General features: G+C 39.3%; 2 protein-coding genes across 2 annotated transcripts in view; both read right to left on the reverse strand.

Moving 5' to 3' along the window:
• PRCP (prolylcarboxypeptidase) overlaps nucleotides 1-22,853 on the reverse strand; it is a 275,945-nt gene that overhangs the window by 44,385 nt on the left and 208,707 nt on the right. The window lies entirely within an intron of this gene.
• Nucleotides 1-22,853, reverse strand: part of LOC136395203 (lysosomal Pro-X carboxypeptidase-like) — an 89,958-nt gene that overhangs the window by 37,966 nt on the left and 29,139 nt on the right. The window contains exon 3 of the mRNA XM_066369576.1: nucleotides 4,136-4,276. Coding sequence (XP_066225673.1) covers nucleotides 4,136-4,276 — 141 coding nt within the window. The remainder of the gene's footprint in view (nucleotides 1-4,135; nucleotides 4,277-22,853) is intronic.

Genomic DNA, 22,853 nt, shown 5'->3' on the forward strand with positions numbered 1-22,853 from the left:
CTATTTCAAAAAATTCAAGAGGAAGGAAGACTTCCAAGCTCCTTTTATGAGGCGAGCATAATTCTGATTCCAAAACCAGGCAAGGACAACACAAAGAAAAAAAATTATAGGCCAATATCCCTGATGAAGTTAGATGCTAAAATCCTCAACAAAATATTAGCAAACCAGATCCAGCAATACATGAGAAAAAATCATACATCATGATCAAGTGGGATTTATTCTGGGGAGGCAAGGGTGGCACAATACTTGCAAATCAATCAATGTGATTCATCATATAAACAAAAGGATGGAGAAAACACAAATGATAATTTCAATAAGTGCAGAAAAAGCATTTGATAAAATCCAGCACCCATTCATGATCAAAACTCTCAGCAAAGTGGGAATACAAGGAACATACCTCAACATGATAAAGGCCATCTATGACAAACCCACAGCTAACATCATACTCAATAAGAAAAAATTAAAAGCAGCCCCTTAAGATCAGGAACAAGGCATGGGTGCCCCCTTTCACCACTCTTATTCAACACAGTTCTGGAAGTCCTAGCCACAGCAATCAGACAAAAAAAAGAAATAAAAGGCATCCAAGTTGGAAAAGAAGAAGTAAAACTATCATTATTTGCTGATGATATGATATTGTACATAGAAAACCCTAAAGTCTCAGTCAAAAAACTACTGGATCTGATAAATGAATTCAGCAAAGTGGCAGAATATAAAATTAATATTCAGAAATCAGAGGCATTTTTATACACCAACAATGAACTGTCAAGTAGAAATTAAGAAAACAATTCCCTTCACTATTGCAACAAAAAAAATAAAGTACCTAGAAGTAAATTTGATCAAGGAGATTACTTGTACTCAGAAAATTATAAAACATTGATAAAAGAAATCAAGGAAGATATAAACAAGTGGAAGCATATACCGTGTTCATGGTTAGGAAGAATAAACATCATTAAAATGTCTATATTACCCAAGGCAATTTATAAATTCAGTGCAATAGCAATTAAAATACCAATGACATACTTCAAACATATAGAATACATATTCCAAAAATTTATATGGAAACAAAAAAAAAATAACATGAATAGCCTCAGCAATCTTGAAAAGAAAGAATAAAGTGGGAGGTGTCACACTTCCTGATATCCAGTTATACTATAAGGCCATTGTACTCAACACAGCTTGGTACTGACATAAGAACAGGCATATAGATCAATGGAACAGAATAGAGAACCCAGAAAAAACCCCACACCTATATGGACAATTGATATTTGACAAATGAGGTAAGAGCATACAGTGGAGTAAAAAACAGCCTCTTCAACAAATGGTGTTGGGAAAATTGGACAGCTACCTGCAAAAAAATGAAACTAAACCACAAACTTACACCATTCACAAAAATAAACTCAAAATGTATAAAAGACTTAAATGTAAACCATAAAACCATAAGCATCTTAGAAGAAAACATAGGCAGTAAGCTCTCTGACATCTCTTGCAGCAATATATTTGCTGATTTATCTCCACAGGCAAGTGAAATAGAGGACAGGATAAACAAATGGGACTATATCAAACTAAAAAGCTTTTGCACAGCCAAAGACAATAAGAACAGAATAAAAAGACAAACTACACAATGGGAGAACATATTTGACAGTACGTCTGATAAGGGGTTAATAACCAAAATTTATAATGAACTTGTAAAACTCAACACCAGGAAGATAAACAATCCAATCAAAACATGGGCAAAAGAAATGAATAGACACTTCTCCAAAGAGGACATACAGATGGCCAAAAGGCATGTGAAAAAAGGCTCAACATCACTAATCAGTAGAGAAATGCAAATTAAAACCACAATGAGATATCACCTCACACCAGTTAGAATGGTGCTCATCAACCAAACAACACAGAATAAGTGCTGGCGAGGATGTGGAGAAAAGGGAGCCCTCCTGCACTGCTGTTGGGAATGCCAAATGGTGCAGCCACTATGGAAAACAGTACGGAGATTCCTCAAAAAATTAAAAATTGAACTGCCTTTTGACCTAGCTATCCTACTTTTAGGAATATGCCCCAAGAACACCATAGCACTGTTTCAAAAGGAGAAATGCACTCCCATGTTTACGGCAGCATTGTTCACAGTAGCGAAGATCTGGAAACAGCCCAAGTATCCATCAGTGGATGAGTGGATTAAAAAGCTTTGTTACATATATACTATGGAATACTACTCAGCCATAAGAAATGATGACATCGGATCATTTACAACAGGGGTCCCCAATCTATGGCCCACGTGCCACATGCGGCCCCCTGAGGCCATTTATCCGGCCCCCACCGCACTTCCAGAAGGGGCACCTCTTTCATTAGTGGTCAGTGAGAGGCGTTGCTCACGTACAGTACTATTTCCAGTGACATGGGACTCACGCGTCACAGTTCTGGAAGCGCGTCATATCACTTGTTACGGCTAGCAGTGACAAATATGGAACCAGATATTGACCATCTCATTAGCCAAAAGCAGGCTCATAGTTCCCATTGAAATACTGGTCAGTTTGTTGATTTAAATTTACTTGTTCTTTATTTTAAATATTGTATTTGTTCCCATTTTGTTTTTTTACTTTAAAATAAGATATGTGCAGTGTGCATAGGGATTTGTTCATAGTTTTTTTTATAGTCCGGCCCTCCAACTGTCTCAGGGACAGTGAACTGGCCCCTGTGTAAAAAGTTTGGGGACCCTTGATTTACAAGAACATGGATGGACCTTGATAACATTATACTGAGCAAAATAAGTAAATCAGAAAAAATTAAGAAATATATGATTCCTTACATAGGTGGGACATAAAAATGAGACTCAGTCATGGACAAGTGTGGTGGTTACGGGGAGGGGGGAGAGGGAGGGAGGGGCACAAAGAAAACCAGTTAGAAGGTGATGGAAGACGATTAGACTTTGGGTGATGGGAATGCAGCATAATCAAATGTCAAAATAACCTAGAGATGTTTTCTCTGAACATATGCACCCTGATTTATCAATGTCATCCCATTAAAATTAATAAAATTCTCACTGGAAAAAAAATTAAAAATCAAACTGCCTTTTGACCCAGCTATCCCACTTTTGGGAATATATCCCAAGAACACCATAGCACTGATTCAAAAGGAGAAATGCACCCCCATGTTTATGACAGCATTGTTCACAATAGCAAAGATCTGGAAACAGCCCAAGTGTCCATCAGTGGACGAGTGGATAAAAAGTAGTGGTACATATATACAATGGAATACTATAGGGCCATGAAAAAGAAGGAAATCTTACCGTTTGTGACAACATGGATGGACCTGGAAACTATTATGTTAAGTGAAATAAGCCAGGCAGAAAAATAAAATATCATATGACCTCACTTATTTGAGGAATCCAATGAACAATGTGAACTGAGGAACGGAATTGAGACAGAGGAGCAATCAAAGGGACAAGAGGAGAAGAGGACAGAGGGAAAAGGGATGATACCATGGGATAAACCTGAAGGGAAGGGAGGAGGACTCTATGGAGAAGGTGGCAAAGGAGATGTTGAGGGGAATATGGTGGAGGGAGATGCATTCAGGACAACACGAGAATCTATGTAAACACAATATATTAAAATCAATCAATCAATAAATAAATAAATAAATAAAATTGTCCAAAAATAGTATTTTAACTTCTTTTCATTGACATTCCTTTTCTTTTACGATGTTATTTATTAATATTTTGGAGAGAGAAAGAGAAAGGTAGTGAGAAAGATGAGGGAGAAGCAGGAAGCATTTACTCATAGTACTTGCTTCCTGTATGTGCCTTGACCAGACAAACCCAGGAATTCAAATCACCGACCTCAGCATTCTAGGCCAATGTTTTATCCACTATGCCACCACAGGTCAGGCTCATGTGAAATTCTTTAAGGCTGAACATGCAGGCTTACTGGATATCTGTATTTACTCTTTTGTGAATTGCCTATTCATATATGGTTTTTGTTGTTGTTGTTGTTGTTTTATAGTGTTATCTTTTTGTTTTTTTAAAAAAGAAACTTTATATTTAAGTACATTAATACTTGGTCATATACACTACAAAATATTTTTCCACTTTATTATGACAGCAGACAAATAGAGCATAGGAACTACACAAATCTGCACATACCGTGTTGTTACATATCCAGACAATGTCCCCTTCATTACCAGTATAGAAAAGTATTGATCCACCATCTCTCTTCCAGTGTTTATCAGCAATTAGGTACCGTTGTTTAAAAGTTCTATCAGTCTTAAATCCAAAATGATCAACCTGTGACAAAAACAAAACAGACAAGATACAAAAATATTAAACTTCATTTGATTTTATTAGTAGTAGCAATATTAATACTGTTATTTTCTTTATATTGTAAGGTAAACCAAATTATTTTCTTTATATTGCAGGATAAAGCAATGTTATTGGTGGTCAAGATTTTCAGTATAAGAAAAAAATGGAATTATAAAATCAAGTAGCTACTTTACTAATGTTAAAATTAAATTGGCAATACTGGTGCAAGCTTTTTAAATTTTTAATTTGATTTATTGGCATGGCATGGGTTAGTAAAATTATATAGGGTTCAAGTATACAATTCTATATTATCTATATATTGTGTTGTATGTTCACCACTCAGAGTCAAGTATCCTTCTGTCTCTATTTATCCCCCCTTAACCTTTTTCTACTTCCCCTCTCATCTTTCCATCTGGTAATTACCGTTCTGTTTTCTATGTCTATGAAGGGGTTTTCTTGTCTTACTTAATCCCTTCACCTTTTTGACCCAGCCCTCCAACCCCCTCCTCTCTGACAACTGTCAATCTGTTTTCTGTATCTGTGAGTCTGTTTCTATTTTGTGAATCTATTAATTATTAAAATACAGATATCTCTACCATCTAAATTTTCATCATCCAAACTTTTGGTATCAAAATTCAAAAACTAAACGGACCACTGAAAAGGTCTATAGTCACTGTCACCCCAGTAACATTTGACATTTCTGGTATCTAATGCCATTCCACACTAAAAGGAACTAGGCTTGTTAGTGACGAGTCTGACTGGCACTGGGACAAGGAGGTTACTAGATAAATCTAGGCATTTTGCTGTTCAAAGCAAAGAAGTACTCTAAAATTAATTGAGTTATGTCTAACAGACACAAGAACTAACTACAAGAGATTATCACTGGGTATAGCTTTAAATTAAATATAAAATATACTGAATGTAAAAGGAATAATTATAGTTAATTTAATTATTCAATTCATGAAAATAAATTAGTCCATAAGGATATCAAAAAAGAAAAATATTCACTTGCTACCATTTAGATGTCTATTAAACCAACTCCTTTGAAATTGGGAATAAAAAGAGTAAAGAACTCAAGTTTTAACCTACCTTTTCAACAGAATTGTATTTCAGGGTACTAAATAGTCCCAGTTGATGAAAAAGAGCTGTGTATAATCAAATATCAACTATTGCAGCAAATATGACAGACTTATAAAAATGATAGTTTTGTAAACCCTAATGAAGTCACTGATTAAGGAATTACAAAATGGAGTTAAAAGCATTAGGAGAATGGATGATAGGGAAATGAACATTCACATTAGTGGCTGGTTATATCATACAGAGTACTCTCTTTTCACAAGGGAAATGTGTAACTTTGCAATGGAAGGATCAGGCTGTTATCACTTTAATCTAGTGATCAATGTTAGTTAGCATCACTAACAGTGAGGTAGGCAGGGATTGTATATCTCTTCACATGATACAACATGAAGCACAAATCACCCATGATGAATTCTTGACAAAAATATTCAGCTGTATCTTAGACCAGCCTTTAGATCTAATTTCTAGTTTCCAAGAAATACACAGGATAGAAGAATAAGCTTAAGACACTCTGAAGAGGCAATCAGACAAATCTAAAGTTGGGACATTTTACAAAACAATGGCAAGGCAATGTCATTAAAAGAATCTGTTTAAGTCCTGGCCAGTTGGCTCAGCGGTACAGCGTCGGCCCGGCGTATGGAAGTCCCGGGTTCAGTTCCCGGCCAGGGCACACAAGAGAAGCGCCCATCTGCTTCTCCATCCTTTACCTCTCCTTTCTCTCTGTCTCTCTCTTCCCCTTCCACAGCCAAGGCTCCATGGGAGCAAAGTTGGCCTAGGTGCTGAGGATGACTCCATGGCCTCCCCATCAGGCACTAGAATGCCCCAAATGGGCCCAGCCTGCCCCGTGGATCCTGGTCAGGTGCATACAGGAATCTGTCTGCTGCTCCCCATTTCTCACTTCGGAAAAATACAAAAAAAAAACCAACTGTGCTGGAGTGCCAGCCCATGCTAAGGACCCCTGACCCAATTTAGCTTACAGCTACAACTACAGTAGAAAATTCTTACAAGCCTCAGCAGGTCTAATCTTACTAACAGAGGCAGGATACGCATTCTTCGTGCGTCAGCCTTGCAGAAATTGCAGGAAGAAGGAACAGTATGTACTTTTACAAAGATATTGTACAAACGTGCTGAACACATACTGAACAGCTGTAACCTTGTGGTTTTTGCCCTTAAATACTCCTCTCCCACCAAGCTATTCGTTGCTTCTTGGCGCAGCAGACAGATACTGGCCAAGCTTTCCAAATTCCTAATCAATTTGGGCTCTGATTCTGTTCAGTGTGAGTTGCACCGCAACAGAAACTGTTTAATTTTATACACACACACACACACACACACACACATTTACATGCACAGTTAAGTTCACTACAAGATTATTGACAATATCTAAAACACAGAAGCAACCCAAGTGCCCATCAATAGATGACAAAATAAAAAAGTGGTACATATATATAATGGAATACTACTAAACTATAAAACAAGTAATTTTACCATTTGCAATGGCATGGATGGATGTAGATGGTATTATGCTATGTAAAATAAGTCAGAGAGAAAGACAAATATCATATGATTTCACTTATATGTGAAATCTAAAGAACAAAATAAACAAACAAAATAGACTCATAGCTACAGAGAACAGACTGATGGCTGCTAGAGGGTGGGAGGTTTGGGGTGCTGGGTGAAAAAGGTGAAGGGATTAAAAAGTACTAATTGGTAGTTAAGACCAGACATGGGGATGTGGAGTTCAGCATAGGGAGTATGGTCAGTAATAATGTAATAACTCTGTATGGTGCCATATGGGTACTTGAAATATTGGGAGGATCACAGTATAAATATATGATTATCTGGCCACTATATTACAAGTCTGAAACTAAAAATAATGTTTAATGTAAATTGTGATTGAAGAAATATTTTTTTAATTTTTAAAATAAAATTTTTAAAAAAGAAAGAGAATGTATGATCCACCCAAGAAAACAAAATGACTTTAGCTGAGTGATCTGTAGAAAGTCGAAAGATAAAACTGTGAAATACAATGTTATTCGAGCAAATGACTTACTTTGTTGGCAATTAACTTGCTCATCTGTAATTTCTAGAGATAAACTGCAATCAAATTACAATACCTTCTATTAGTTTTGCCCACTGGGAATTGTTTGATCATAGTAAAATTATCCTAACAATAAATCTGCTCATTTTTACTGCCTCAGAGGAAGTTGCCATTAGAATGCTGAGAAGGGCTAGAATGATGACCAGTATTATTTCCTGGTCAGGGGCTTTTCTCTCCTCTCAGTAGAATGGAGCAATTAATTCTAAGCCCCTGCCTCTGACTAAGAACTAAATAGGAAAGGAGGAATCAACTGCTCTTCCCACTTCCTCAGTGCATGATTCGCAGGCATACTGGCTGCAACATGCTGGAGTCATACCTTTGTAGTTCCAACATCACTAATTCGTATTTGATGATCATTTAGGTAGAGCTAAGTAGCTCTATCTATTTTTTTATAAGGTTGCAGGACAAATTATGGTGTAAATGCCTTGACTGGATAGCTCAGTTGGTTAAAGCATCGTCCTGATGCACAGAGGTTACAAGTTCAATTCCCAGTCAGAGCACGTACAGGAACAGATTAATGTTCCTGTCTCTCTCTCTCCATTACTCTCCCTATAAAATCAATAAATAAAAATTTTAAAAAGAAATCAAATTATGGTGTAAAAAAATTACAAGGAAAGTGTTTAAACTACTAAGAAAATAAATTGTTTTTAAGCACTTAAAGAAAGAAGATAGGTTAGCTAAATTTTAAACAACATAACAACCAGATGCAAAGCATGATTCTAGGTTGTATCCTGGTTTGAACAAAGAAGGTATAAATGACAATCTAGGGAAAAATAGGCTACTTTTAATATGGACTGGATATTGGATGATAGTAAGGACTTGTTAATTTTGCTAGAAATGCTCATATTATTTAGGCTACATAAGAAAAATTTTTTTATTGATTTTTATAGAAAGGAGAGAGAGAGAGAATGGGAGGGGAGAAGTAGAAAGGATCAACTCCTAGCACTTGCTTCTTGATGCACCTTGACTGGGCAAGCCTAGTTTTCAAAATGGCAACTTTAGTATTCCAGGTTGATGCTCTATCCGCTGTATCACTAGAGGTCAGGCAAAAAAATTTTATTTTTACAAATGTACATAGAAGAATTTAGAGCTAGAACGGCACATTGTCTATCATTCACTTGAAAATACTCCAGCATAAAAAAAGTAAAATAAATTTAAAGGAAGAATATTTAATCTATATTAAAAGAGGGGAAACACTGGATACTGAGATTTTGCAAGTCAGATAATATCAAATATGTCAAAAAAATAACAATGTTAAGCCTAAATTGAACTTTGAATATAATTTTGAGGTTATTTTTCCCCTTTGCTGAATAAACTCACCATTTAAAATATAATCATCAAACCCTATAGCACAGTAAGATTCAGGTACAGTACCTAAATTGGCAGTTATCTCATAGTACCAGAGCTCTACAGAGCCTTTAGGATCATGCGGGCTGAGTCCCCCAGTGCTCTGGGGAACAGCAGTGAGAACGCAGTGTCTGGTCAAGGGCAGACGTAAGCTAATCCAAGTGCTGCTCAGGCTTCCCTGGGGCAGGAGTTGGTTCTGACCTCACCCAGACCCTGCAAGTCTTCCTAGGACAATCCAAACAGATGGGACTCCCCTACCCAGCTATACACACACACACACACACACACACACACAAACACTTCACATTCCTACCATGGGTCCCGGAATGCAAGCCTCTCAAAACTGAACCTAACTACACACTCCTTGATGTCCGTGATCATTGCCATATATGGTCCTAACATACAAGCCAGTTGAATGTAAAGACTCCCTACCTTCAGGAAATACGCAGTACACATACATCAGTTATACGATAATAATGTCCATGTGCTGAAAATCCCTCCTTTTATATGTTAATTAACTCAATCATCATTCAATAAAAATCTATTTTTTAATTAATTTATTGTGGTAACACTGGTTAACAAAATTATACAGGTTTCCAGTGCCCAGTTCTACAATACATCTTAATACACCCTATCATGTACTTGCCCCTCTCCCCGCATCAACAAACAAGCATCCATTGAATGCACCAAGTACTTGTTCTAGTACAAGTAGTAAGCTAAGCAACAGGATAGAGGTGGCTGAGCCACAACCCCTGCACTTAACACAAACTAATCCAACTGCACCCACTCCGCCTAAAAGAGAGAGAAGACAGGGCTTCCACCTGCTTCCATGCAATGAGTACAGTGCTTCTCCGCATGAGGTCCCTAAAGGAACAGCATCACCTGGAACAGCCAGCAGAAACTCAAGTCTTCTGGCTGAATCCCAGACCCACTGAATCAGAAACTGCGGGAGCAAAACCCTGGAACCTGTATTTTAACAAGCTCTCCAGGTGATTCTGATGTACAGTACAATAAAGTTCTGGGAACCACTGAGTTAGCATGAGCCCCAAAATAAGATACAAGTCCACTATTCCTTGTCTCAATCAATTCAGAATACTTCTCATACTATAAGCACCTAACCATGCTGAATGAGACTCGGATGTTTAAAGATGTGACTTACCAGCTAACATCACCCTCAAATACAAGCCACTGGCATCTTTTAAAGTATCTTTTCAACAAGGCAAGAAAGACTGGCTGTGCTGGATTTTAAAAAGGAAGTAGGCCCTGGCCGGTTGGCTCAGCGGTAGAGCATCGGCCTGGCGTGCGGGGGACCCAGGTTCGATTCCCGGCCAGGGCACATAGGAGAAGCGCCCATTTGTTTCTCCACCCCCCGCCCTCCTTCCTCTCTGTCTCTCTCTTCCCCTCCCGCAACCGAGGCTCCATTGGAGCAAAGATAGCCCGGGCGTTGGGGATGGCTCCTTGGCCTCTGCCCCAGGCGCTAGAGTGGCTCTGGTCGCGGCAGAGCGACACCCCAGAGGGGCAGAGCATCGCCCCCTGGTGGGCAGAGCGTCGCCCCCTGGTGGGCGTGCCGGGTGGATCCCGGTGGGGCGCAGATGGGAGTCTGTCTGACTGTCTCTCCCCGTTTCCAGCTTCAGAAAAATACAAAAAAAAAAAGAAAAAAAAAAAAAAAAGAAAGGAAGTATATACATGTCTTTTTAACAAGATGCCTTCCTGTGAGATTTTCTTTCTTTTTATTTTTTAATGTTGATTTTCTTGATTTTAGAGACAGTAGAAGAAGAAAAGAAAGAAAAAGAAAGAGAGAGAGAGAGAGAAAGGAACATCAATCTCTTCTTGTATGTGCCCTGACCAGAGATCAAACTGGCACTCTGTGCCTCAGGACACTTCTCCAACCACCCGAGGAATCTGCCCAGAGCCCTGTGGGATTTTCAAAGATAATTTTGCCATAGTTATGTTCATCTTATCCACTGACTTTAGAGCCTAACCTTCTTGTAAAATGAAATCTGGCTGTATCATTAAAAGCAGCCCACAACATTCAATAATCCAGGTTTCAAATTTAAAAACATGAGTAAGCCCTGGCTGGATGCTCGGTTGGTTGGAGCATCATCCAGGAGTGTGGAGGTTGATGGTTTGATTCCCCTGTTAGGGCACATACAAGAACAACTTGATGTTCCTGCCTCTCTCAAAAACAAAAACAAAACACCCATAAAAACATGGGTATATATGTATATATTATGTTAAAAATGAATGGCAAAATTTCTCATCAGAGGAAAAGCTTTCATCTAGAAAAACAAGGGCCAAAAGAACTTCAGAACCAGAGAAAGTCACACTTCCTTCTGTGGCCATTCTCAGGGTACTCCTGCTCCCAGCAATCATCCCTAATTGGATAATGAGGTAGGGGTAGGGAAGGCTAGAAACCCTGGTATACTGGAAAGCTAGCAGGTTTGAGAATTAACAGACTGAACTTGAATCTCTACGGTGAGGCATCAGGGAATCACTTAAACTTAACCTTTGAGCCATGGTGTCTTCCTATATAAAATGAGGATAATAACACATAATCCAAAGGATAGCTGTGAAGATTAGAGGAAATGTACCTAAAGTACCAGGTATAGTTCCAATTAAATAATTACTGCTCAATAAATTTTAGTTCTCCTCTTCTTCCCATTTGCACACCAGTCCTAAGCATGGAGTACTTGGATGGGCTATGAAGTAGAGAGATGAACAAACTCTTCATAGAATTAACAGGAAATATCTTTGGGATGTCAAAATCTCCTATATTTTGAGTGCTTTACCTAAATATTAAGCTTTTAGAAACAGGCATTGAAATATCCTTTGAAAAACATTAATTTACAGAATTTTGATGGCTCCTTCCTATCACCATAAATGTTCTCGAGTTTCCAGTACCTAGTGGCTTAGCACACTAGGAGCACTGTGCCCTCTGCTGTAGAGAACTGGGACCTACGTGCCGCTTTCAGCTCTGTGCTCCTGAATAGTTTTATAAATCACATGAAATGGGACAAGGGCCTTAGAAACTATCTGATCTGTGTTGTTCAGCTAAAGAAACTAGGCTCAATGGTCAAGTGACTTGGTGAGAAGACAGAAGCACAGTTGGACTTTTAATTATTTTTGTAATTTGATTTATGAACATAACTAAAATAAATAATAGTTTTGTAAAAGCAACAAAGAAACACAGTTAGTCACACACAGTAGTCCTTTCCAGAATGTGGTCCAAGAAATTTTAAGACATATTTCCCTCCAACTTGTAGAGGATAAAGATCCATGAGATGGATAAGCAAGGTACAAATAGAACATTCTTTAAATAAGTTTATTGTGACAAAAATAATTATTTGGCCTTTAAAGCTCAAAAGAGAAGTACAAAAAACAGAACTATCCTTCCCTGCCCACAGGGATACTCTCTTCATTGCCAACCTTAGCAGGTCTAGTTTCCATTTTACCAATGAAGGTGAGAGTGTCCTCAGATACACCCTTCAAGTAAAATCACTGTCTGTGTAATAAGACACTGCTCTTCACACATTTCACACACACCTTCTGACCATATTAACCAGGAGAGAGAATGATACTCTCTCCTTCTATTCTTCTTTGGTAACCTATCCCTAACCTTAAAAAGGAGACTATTGGTGCTCCCTCCCTCTGGGGAGCACGCCAGCACCTTTCCCTTCCCTCCTCTTCTCCCCTCCTCTTATCCCCCCCACCCCGCATGTTACCTCTGCCTTTCTCTCCTAAGTTCCAAGAGCCTTTCTACTACCTCAGTAACTTTCTAAATAAACATTCCCTTACAATTTGAAGGGGGGGGGGGGGGGGAGATAGGGGAACGGACGGAGACTCTTGTTTAAAGAGAAATGACCCGAAGGAAAGGAAGACAAGGAGAAACTGGGGAGAGACCCCCCTGGAAAAAGTTTGGCTAAGTCCAGGCTCCTGTACTTACAAGTGGATCATTAGAGAGGCAAGAACACAAGAGCTACCACAGAGCTTCTGTACCACAGATACTTTACAAATAATTATTAAATAAATGCAGTTCAAATCTTCTAAATCAGTGGTTCTCCGCATTTCTTCTTACGTTAAAATTTTCATAGACATGTTCTATTTTAGCGGCCAGTGCTTGAGAAAATATATGAGAACTATTATAAATTCAGTACTGATATAAATATAATACAACAATCAAATTATATTTAAAAAATGTATATACTTGGTAGGCAAATGGCTTCAAACATCCTCTCCAAGTTACTGTGCAGTGCTCACAAACCCCCTCTTCCATGACCAAGGTCTGTGGTCCAAAGAGGGAATCACACTCTAATTTACCAAAATTCTATGAAATCAAAATACACTCTGCTCTACTGCTACAGCAGAGGTGGAGATATCCTGCCCTTGAGAACACTGAAAATGTTCCAGTAAATCAAGAAAAAACATATTATTATCAAACAAGAGTTAAGTGTTTCATTAGATAAAGATTCTGGCTAAACAACTCTAAAGCAAAACATGATCAAAAATACTTCCGATGGCTTCAGGAAGTTTGTACCACTAGAATTATCTGGCCACGACTTATGCTCTAAAATTAGATATAAAGTGCTTCTCTGATTATGAAATACATACAAAAATTTTATACCATTAGAGGGCGCTGTAGTATAAGAAGTAAAATGGGAGAGACTTAAAGGTTTACACACTAGATTTGTAAAATTTTAGGACAGGAAGGGAACTTAGATATCCAGTCCAAGTCTTAAATGAAAAAACTGAGATCCAGATATGCCAATTATTTTGTCTTCTTTTTTTAAAATATTCACATCATTTAAATATGGTATTCATCATCCTTTTTAAAGTCAGGGTTTTAAATTTATGCTATTAGAAGTCAGAATAGTGTTTACCCTGCAGGGGAAAAGTGATGCAAAAAGAAGAAGAGATGCTGGAGTTAGGATACTGCATTTTTCTATAAGCCAACAAATAGCTTTGTTAATATTTAAGATTCCCTTTAACATATATTTTATATTTTAAGATATATTTTATAATATACATATAGTGCTTACATTTCTAGTTCATTATAGTCATCTGTAAATTACATTGCACCAAATAACAACTTTATTAAATGTTTCTTTCATTTAAAAGAAAAGGTATTGAGTACTCTTAAATGACAGGCATTAAGGAAGATTCAGTCCCATCTCTCAAGTTTTGAACCTAACAAATGATGAACGTTCTAATAAACAGTGGCATGATGGTGTGGAAAAGTTCTGCAAACGAAGGGCTGTGGGAGCTTAGTAGAGGGGGCTACCCTCCTGCCTGAGGAAATCTTGGAAGGCTGCAGAAAGGAGCTGACATCTGAGCTGAACCCTGATGAGTAACAAGAATTTTTTTAGGTACAGAAAAATAGAAGAGCATTTCAAGTTAAAGAGAGCATGATGAACTGTGCAGAACAAACATTCAGGAACTGTTGTTTTATGGCAGGATGTATGTAGTTTATGAGGGTAAGACTGGATTCATCAGGCTGCCACAAGACATAGATATGAAAATATTCCATAAAGAGAAACCTAAATGAAATCTGAAACTGCTTCTCTAAACAAGCAGTGAATGAAATCAGTCCACCTGAAATAGAACCTTAATGAGGGCGAGGCTGTAGTCTGTTTTGTCCACTGCTAAATCCCCAGAGACTAGAATAATGTCTGGCAAATAGTAGAAGATCAGTGAATATGTAGAGAATAAATGAATGTAGGTATATATCTTAGCTCTTCAACTGGTATCAAAACAGACCAAACCTAGCTTTGAGAACAGCATGACTAAAAGCAATGAGAATGAAGATCGAAGTTCCCAAGATCAACTTTGTGCAGGTTCTTTTATTGCATGGGTCTGTTACCGGCTTTGGAAGAGTTGCAGAATGCTATACTTGGATGTGGCCTTTTGCCCAGTGACAAACCATAGAACTAATGCAAAACTCAGCATAAAATCTAAAATTAGTTCACCCTGGCCAGTTAGCTCAGTCAGTTAAGAGCACCATCTGGAAACAACAAGGTTGCTGGTTCAATCCCCGGTCAAAGCACACACAGAAAGCAACCAATGAATGCACAATTGAGTGAAACAACAAATGAATGCTTCCCTTCCTCCTTCCCTCTCTCCACACTACCCCCTCTCCCTTCTTTCTCTCTATCTCTCTCTTTTCCTCCTGCAGCCATGGTTCAGCTGGAACAAGTTGGCCCCAAGCACTGAGGAAGTTCCATGGCCTTGCCTCAGGTACTAAAATGGCTCAGTTGACGAGCAACAGAACAAGAGCCCTAGATGGGCAGAGCATCACCCCATAGGAGGTTTGCCGGGTGGATCCAGGTCTGAGTACATGTAGGAGTCTATCTCTCTTCCTCCTCGCTTCTCACTTAAGAAAAATAAAAAAATAAAAATAAAGTATAATGCCCAAAGGCAATAAGTGATTAGAGGGGACAGTTGAGACTATAGTTGAGAGGAGGATTTCATGATACTAAGAGATTCTGAAGTGGTAGGAGGGAATGGGGTCCATAGCACAGACGGATGGATTTGACTTGGACAGGAGAGAAACCCTCTTCCACTGAGAAACAGATTGGTGCAGAAGGAGGTTTATTTCTAGGTGAAAGGAAGGAAACTGAAGGGATTGTGCCTCTCATACAATATCATAGTTTTTTAATCAGTAAAGTTGGGGGCAAGACTATCTATTTAAAAGAGAGTTAAAAATGTAAAAAATAAAAGAGAGTAAAATAGCAAAAGTGTAGCATGGAAAAAGAACTGATGCTTAAATGTCCAGAGGGTCCCTGCCTGAGGTTTAAGGCTGAATTTGCAGGTGCAACAACCTGCCTAGCTGTAGGTTTGCTTCAGCAGGTATCTTCAACCCAGAGTTAGAACAGAGAACTTGAATGGCTATATAAAACCAGGAGGGAATTTCACTAAGAAGCTGTGACACAAATACAGAGCAAGAGAATGGAGCTCATCCCCAATATCCATGTAACCATGAATAGCCAGCACGATGAGGTCCTCTCCACCACAGACAAATGCTGCCAAATCTGCTTGCTTACTAGCAAGGGAATCTAATCTATGCTATAGTTATCCCATTTTAAGAAGAGAAAAATGTTTCTAAAACTCATCTATACAATATGTAAGCATTTCAATGGTAATCTTATAAAACTTATATAATGGTGTATATTATCAAACAGAGCTTTACAGGTTTGTATTCTCCTGTTTTGTTAATACAATATGTTGTATTGCTAATGTTTTTCTTTCTTTATATGCTATTGTTCTGAATACTTTGATACATGCAAAACATTCTCCTAGTAACATTACTATAATCATATATCATACCTGATCTGAGAGATGGAAGCTGGTATCTGGTATAATACAAAAGAATAAAACCTCACCCCCACCCCCAAAATAGGCAGAGCCATGCTTCTCACATAAAGAAGTATAGACCTGTGATGTATGTAATTCATAATCTTATCCTGCATACTACCCTCCTCTGAAGGGACAGCCCTCCTGCAGAAGGCTCCTATGACTTCCCAAATCTCTTCTCCAACTGAGCAACCTAGTTCTTACCCATATAACACTATTTCTATAATCTTTATAATCCTGTTCACATCTCGGTTCAAGTACATTCCCTTTCATGGATGGTGTGCCCAGAATCCAGTACAATGTATGAAATGTGCTCTAATGAAGTGCCTTGCTCACCACTGGCCAGAAATAAGTAACATGTTTGTTTATAGATGTAGCTCCACTAATGCAGCCTACTTTAAACTGAGAGTCAGGGAAGGTGTACTGGGTCAAATAGTGTCTGCCCAAATTTATGTCCTTCCTGGAACCTCAGAATGTGACTATATTTATAAATCAAGTCATTGAAGATGTAAGTAGTTAAAATGAGGTCATGCTGGTGTAGCCCTTACACCATTATAACTAGGATTCTCATAAACTAGGATTCTTATAAGAAGAGATGAGACACAAGGACATACACACAGAGAAGAGGATGCCATGTGAAGACACAGAAGCCATGTGGTGACAGAAGGAGGCAATGGAATTATACAACTTTAAGCCAAGGAATGCCAAGACTGCCTGCAGCCACCAGAAGCGAGGAGTGGGCCAGAGACAGATTCTCCCTCTGAGTTCCCGAGAAGGAACCAATCTTGCCAAGACTTTGATTTTGAACTTCTGGCCTCCAGAACTGTAAGAAAATAAATTTCTGTTATTTTATACCTCCCAGTTTGTGGCACTTTGTTACAACAGTACCAGAAACAAGGCCCTTTCATCCCCCTACCAAAAGTGGTAGGGGGATGAAATGTACCTACTTAATGCATGTACCTGGCTACACTAGATACAATGATAAAAGGCAGTTTGCTCTTTAAAAGGCCACACACTAGAGCAGACAAGCAAGCAAAGAAACTATTTCCACACAAAGGATGCACACTGTGAATGCGGGTAAGCACGGGGTGTCTGCTGTGGCAGCGGAGAGGAGATGTAACCCGACTATCTGCTGGTACAGGAGCTGCAGTGAAGGCAAACCCAGAGGAGCTAGTAATGCCACCACCAGGACCGTGCCCACCACTTTCCCCACTTCATCTTCTACCACTTGCCCCTCTCCTGCCTCATAGTTCAGAAATCCTCTGAGCATAATACACGTTCTCAAGTCCCCACGCTGTCGCACATGAATTCTCCCCCACCCAGAAGATCCTCCTCCCTCGTGTCATAATAGAGATCTATTTCATCCATCACCCTTCCAAGTGCTCCCCTAAGCACTGTTCCCTTGGTAAAGCTTTCAAGGACAACCCTTGGTCCAGAGGAAAATACTCTTTCTCCAGTGGAAATACACAGCTTTGTAGCCTGACAATTCTGGGCTAAAATTCTGATTGTGCCACTTTCAAGTTAGATGAATTCTAGCAATATTAATTTTAAGCGGGCTGGACCTGAAGCAGGTCTGCCTAGGCTGGCCTGTAGAGTGGGTCCTTGATTTCAAGCAGCAAAGATTCACAGCATGAGTCCAGCTGATTTTGAGAGTACGTTTATTAAAGCTGGGGACAGTGAAACAAAGGAAGAACCTAGGATAGAAGCAGCAACAGGAGACTAGGTGGGGCTGCTTTGGCTCTCTAGAGATGTTATGAAAAGAAATGAGTCAAGGTGGGGCTGCTGTCAGCACACTGGGAAGTCAGAGAAAAGGGGCTTTGGGGACAGGTTTAGGCAGTTACCCTGGGACAAGCTCCCACTGCTCATCACTGCCTGGATGCACGTCTAGTGGATTCCCTTAGAGCAGTGGTTCTCAACCTGTGGGCCGCCCAAAGCCATCAGAAAATACATAATGCATATCAGGTATTTACATTCCGAATTATAACTGTAGCAAAATTACAGTTATGAAGTAGCCACCAAAATTATTTTTTGGTTTGGGGTCACCGCAACATGAGGAACTATATTGCGGGGTCAAGGCATTAGAAAGGTTGAGAACCACTGCTTAGAGTTAGGAGATGCACGCCAGTGGGGGAAGGACAGAGGGGAAAGAAAGGCGCCGGTGTGCTCCCAAGAAGGAGAGCGCAGCCCAGCAAATTTTTTCACATCTAAACCTTAGTTGCCTCATCTATAAAAAAGGGGTTACTAATATTTTCCTTACAAGGTTGCAAAGATTCAAGGTAGTATGTGTACAAAACCCTGACCACAGTATAGGCTAAAAATTTATTGAATTATACCAAATAACCTCTGATGGTTTAGCAATAATTTTACCTTGTGATATTAAACACACACACACACAAGTACATTATGACTATATGGATATTGTCACATTTGGCATATGACCCTAGGGAACCTAACAAACAGTTTAATTATACACTTTCACTTGGTACAATACAATACTGTTCTCATGAAGGCAGTAAAACTAATGTAAGGTAGCCTGTATATACCGCCTCTTCTATAACGGAAACAAGCTGCCACAAAGAATGTAACCAAGAAAAGCTCTGTCTCAAAGGCTCATACCATCTAAGAATAAAAATTTTTTAAATCAATGGAAAATAAACAGCACATTCTGAAGGAATTACTCAGAAACAATAATAATATTCTTCCCTAATATAATATTTCATGTCAATAGTAATTGAAAAATAAAAATAATAAGCTAAACAATAATTGTTTACCAACATTATTTACTATAGCATATTGCCTCCCTTTAAAACTATAATCCGGGCAGCCTACAATGAGAAGGTACTTACAACTATTCACAAGTGGTGAGGTTTTCATCCCAAAGCCTAGTACTTTCCAGAGCTCCCACTTTTTAAATAATATTTTTGTTCATCCCCAAAATGAATGAATATTAAGGAAGACATAAATCTCCTCCCTTACAGTATCTTGTTTTCCTTGTGTTTAGAAATACAATCCATCCTGGCCAGTGGAAGCACAGGAGACAGAATGGCGACCCAGGACACTGAGGGCCCCAGCTCAAAACCCCAAGGTCTCCTGTTAGGGTACAAAGTCACTGGCTTAAATACACAATCATCAACATGATCCCAAGGTCAATGGCTTTAGCCCGATATCACTGTTTTGAGCCCAAGGTCACTGGCATGAGCCCAAGGTCACTGGCTTGAGCAAGGGGTCACTGGCTTGACTTGAGCCCCGAAGGTCAAGGCACATATGAGAAGCAATCAATAAACAACTAAAGTGAAATAACTACAAGTTGATGCTGCTCATCTCCCTTACCCACTCCCTGCCATCCTCTCTCTCTCTCTCTCTCTCTCTCTCTCTCTAAAACAAACAAACAAAAAAAGGGGGGAAGGAAAAAAGGGAGATACAGACTAACTTTGGAAACCTCAACTACTAGCTCTGCTATTATTGCAAGCACACAAACACCAAGAAGAAAAACAGAACAGTGAATAAATAAAGAGAAAATGGATGAATGACTGCTAAGAGATACTCAAGTCTCTTCTCTCCCAAACAAAATCAACTTTCTACAACAGAAAGCAGTTTGCATCCAATTATCCTTCCTCTGAACTCTCATGCTGCATACTTTTCTTGCAATAATTTACAACTCAACCTATAGTAAAGATTTTTCCTTCCAGACCTTACCTCTTCATTCCAGGAGAAATATTCATCTTTGTAAGGCCCATATAGTATAGGTCAGTGTTACATAAATGGAAGTAGTGATCCATTATGGGGTTATAACTTAATTTAGTGGGTCATGGTCAGTATTTCTCCTTAATAAAATTGCATATCATTCACCACTCTAGCTACAAAGTTTAAAATTGTGTTGGTCAAGAAATTTTTAAAATATAGACACACTGAACCATATGCTCCAGTATATGTATTAATTCTAAACCAGATATGCTTTCTACTGTAGAGATAACTATCTGTTAAACCATATAACAAGATGGAATTACAGTTCAGGCAGCAAGAACAACTTCACAAAGCAGACAGTTAAAAGCTAAATGAATGCTATAGACCAGGGGTCTCAAACTCGCGGCCCGCCGAACAATTTTGTGCGGCCCACAGACTAATCCACGAAGTTCAAAATATTTTGGATAAAATTAAGTAAGCCTAGGGGCCTACTTGTATTTTTCATTTCTCTAGCATCCTAGCTAAATATTAGCTTAGTTAACAGCAGTTGTGATGCGAACTACAGTTTCTGGTCGTTTTGTGACACTGAGTAAACTGCATGTACGATTGTGCTTGTTGTACTGATTTTTTTTTGTTTTCAACTGCAGTGAGAAAAGTGTTGCATAACAGTTGCCTTTTGTAGACCTAGTGCGGCCCGCCGAACGGCTGTAATCTTGCTCTGCGGCCCACATGCTGAGTTGAGTTTGAGACCCCTGCTATAGACAAATACTAGGGACGCTCAGAGCAGGATAGCTTGTGCTAGGTTAGGTCAGTGGGAAAGGTTTCCCTGAGGAGGTGGGGTTTAAGCAGGGCCCTCTAAAGCCTAGATTAGAAAAGAAGAGAGGAGAAAAAAACCATTGTGCCAACTGGCCTGGACTGAGACTAAAAGAACAGAGGCACTGAAGAGCTTATTCTAACAGTTTAGCTGGGAATTATATGGACCTTTACAAGGTGATAACCCCAGGAAAATAAAGGAAGGGATAAAAACTAGGAAGGACTCATAAAAAAAAAAAAGGTCTTGGTGATTGATTGGATTTTGGTGAAGAGGTAAAGGTGAAGAAATCAGCAGATTCCAAAAAAACTCTAGCCTGGGTGACCAGGAGGAGATAGTGCCATTAACAACTGTCAACCAATGGTCAAAGGTGCCAGTACAATATAAAAAGAAATCTCTGATTTGGGATGTGGAGAAGAAAAATTTATTTAGTGCAAACAGCTCAATTTTGATACAGCCTGGCTGAGAGAAAAACAGTATGGCTCTGAAGAGGCCCTGGGGCAAGATGGCTCTGGGGCCAGGAGGCCTGGGAGGAAGGTCCCACTCTGACTAGACAGCTCTGCTCAGCTCTGCTCTGCTTGCTTGCTCTGTTCCACTGAGACATCTTCAATGTTTCAGCTCTAGCTGAGAAAACACAGTGGAGAAGTACACTCCCTATCCATAGTGTAACAGGCTTATAAAGAAAAAGTCCTCAGCCTTGGTCGCTGATTGGCCCATCTTCATGCAAATGAGGATTCCAAAACCTCACAGTTTGATTGGTCAAAAAGGAAATGTCCCAATTGGTCAAAATGTAGCTGCTCTTACTGGTGGGTGAAGATGCTGATCAGAATATAGTTGCATAACTCTGAATAGATGAAGAAAACCCTCAGCCCTATTGGTTAAAATACAAGTCCAGGAACTCCTTTATGGGTTGGCTCAGATGGCAGGAATACAGTGCAGGCATGAAGTTCACTTCCCCCTGAAGTGCAGTTTTGCAGGAGAAGCCCCTGTTTAAGTATAACTGCTAGGCTCTGCTTTTAAATTTGAACCCCATTAGTCACCAGGAGCTCTTCTTACTGGAAATCTTCTTTCTCAGGGATCACACAGTAATGTGAAAAAATCAGAAGACTTTTAGAAGGGAGAGTTAAATGACAACAATATTTGTTATAAATGTTTAATTTGCTTTGAACACTTATACCTCCGAGTTGCACTTAGGTATCTATATGAGGGGCCCTAAGCAGTCAAAGCAGCGTTCTATGCTTACAGCACTTACTACCTGGAAGAACCAAGGCTGTTACTCACCTAGTTCTTAAAAAACTTCTAAGCCAGTTGGCAAATAATTATCTTAGCACCTTGAGTGATGCCTGGCCTCTCTATATGCCCACCTGCCCCTTTGCCCCAGTCCCTTGTCCTAGACCTCCAGACTTAAAGAACTAGCCTATGGTGCCTTAAGAGGCTTCAGCTCTATAACCAGCTCCTGTTCTGACTGGGCAGTATCTATGCCATACTGGTTACTACTAGGTAAATATAATACAGGCAAGGACTAGCAGCTTTCAGAGGGAGTTATCACATCAGCTTGGGCCAATGATCCAAACACTTGTTGAGTGTGTACACTGAGGAGGCACTGAGGGGTGTAGTCCTAGCACTCAGGCTACCCACAGTCTAAGGGGCATACCAACAGAGAAACAAACCACTGAATTCCAGAGTAGTAGAACAGAAGAACTTCTATAAAGTGCAGTGGAGACACAACTGGGGTAGAAGTCAATTACCCAGTCTGTGGGAGAGCAGCAAAGGAGTCCCATACAGTTTCACAAAGAAGGTGAAACAAGACCTGAGCAGTAAAGAGTGAACAGGAGTCCTCCAGGGAAAGGAAGAAGGAAGACAAACCGTTCCAAGTAGAGAGATACCGCACTGAGTTATATCCCAGCACACTGTATACAAGACAAGGAAATGATGTGTAATGCCTTACATATTATAACAATTTTTAATAAAGATTTTTTTTCCGGAAGATTCACTTCTCTGATTGTTTTTTAAAGGTTGATCTTAAAATTCATTTGCACTGTCTAAGCCTACACTAGCTGAGCAAGGGATGAGGCAGTAAAGATGCACTGGAGGCATAGGGTCTGTTTAAAATTTAACAATAAAGCACATAGAATCCACAAATCTACTAGAGTCACCTTCATGTGTTAGATGTGTGTAAGGAAGATGGAGGAAAG

Source organism: Saccopteryx leptura, chromosome 1, assembly GCF_036850995.1.
Source record: "Saccopteryx leptura isolate mSacLep1 chromosome 1, mSacLep1_pri_phased_curated, whole genome shotgun sequence".
Taxonomy (NCBI): Eukaryota; Metazoa; Chordata; class Mammalia; order Chiroptera; family Emballonuridae; genus Saccopteryx; species Saccopteryx leptura.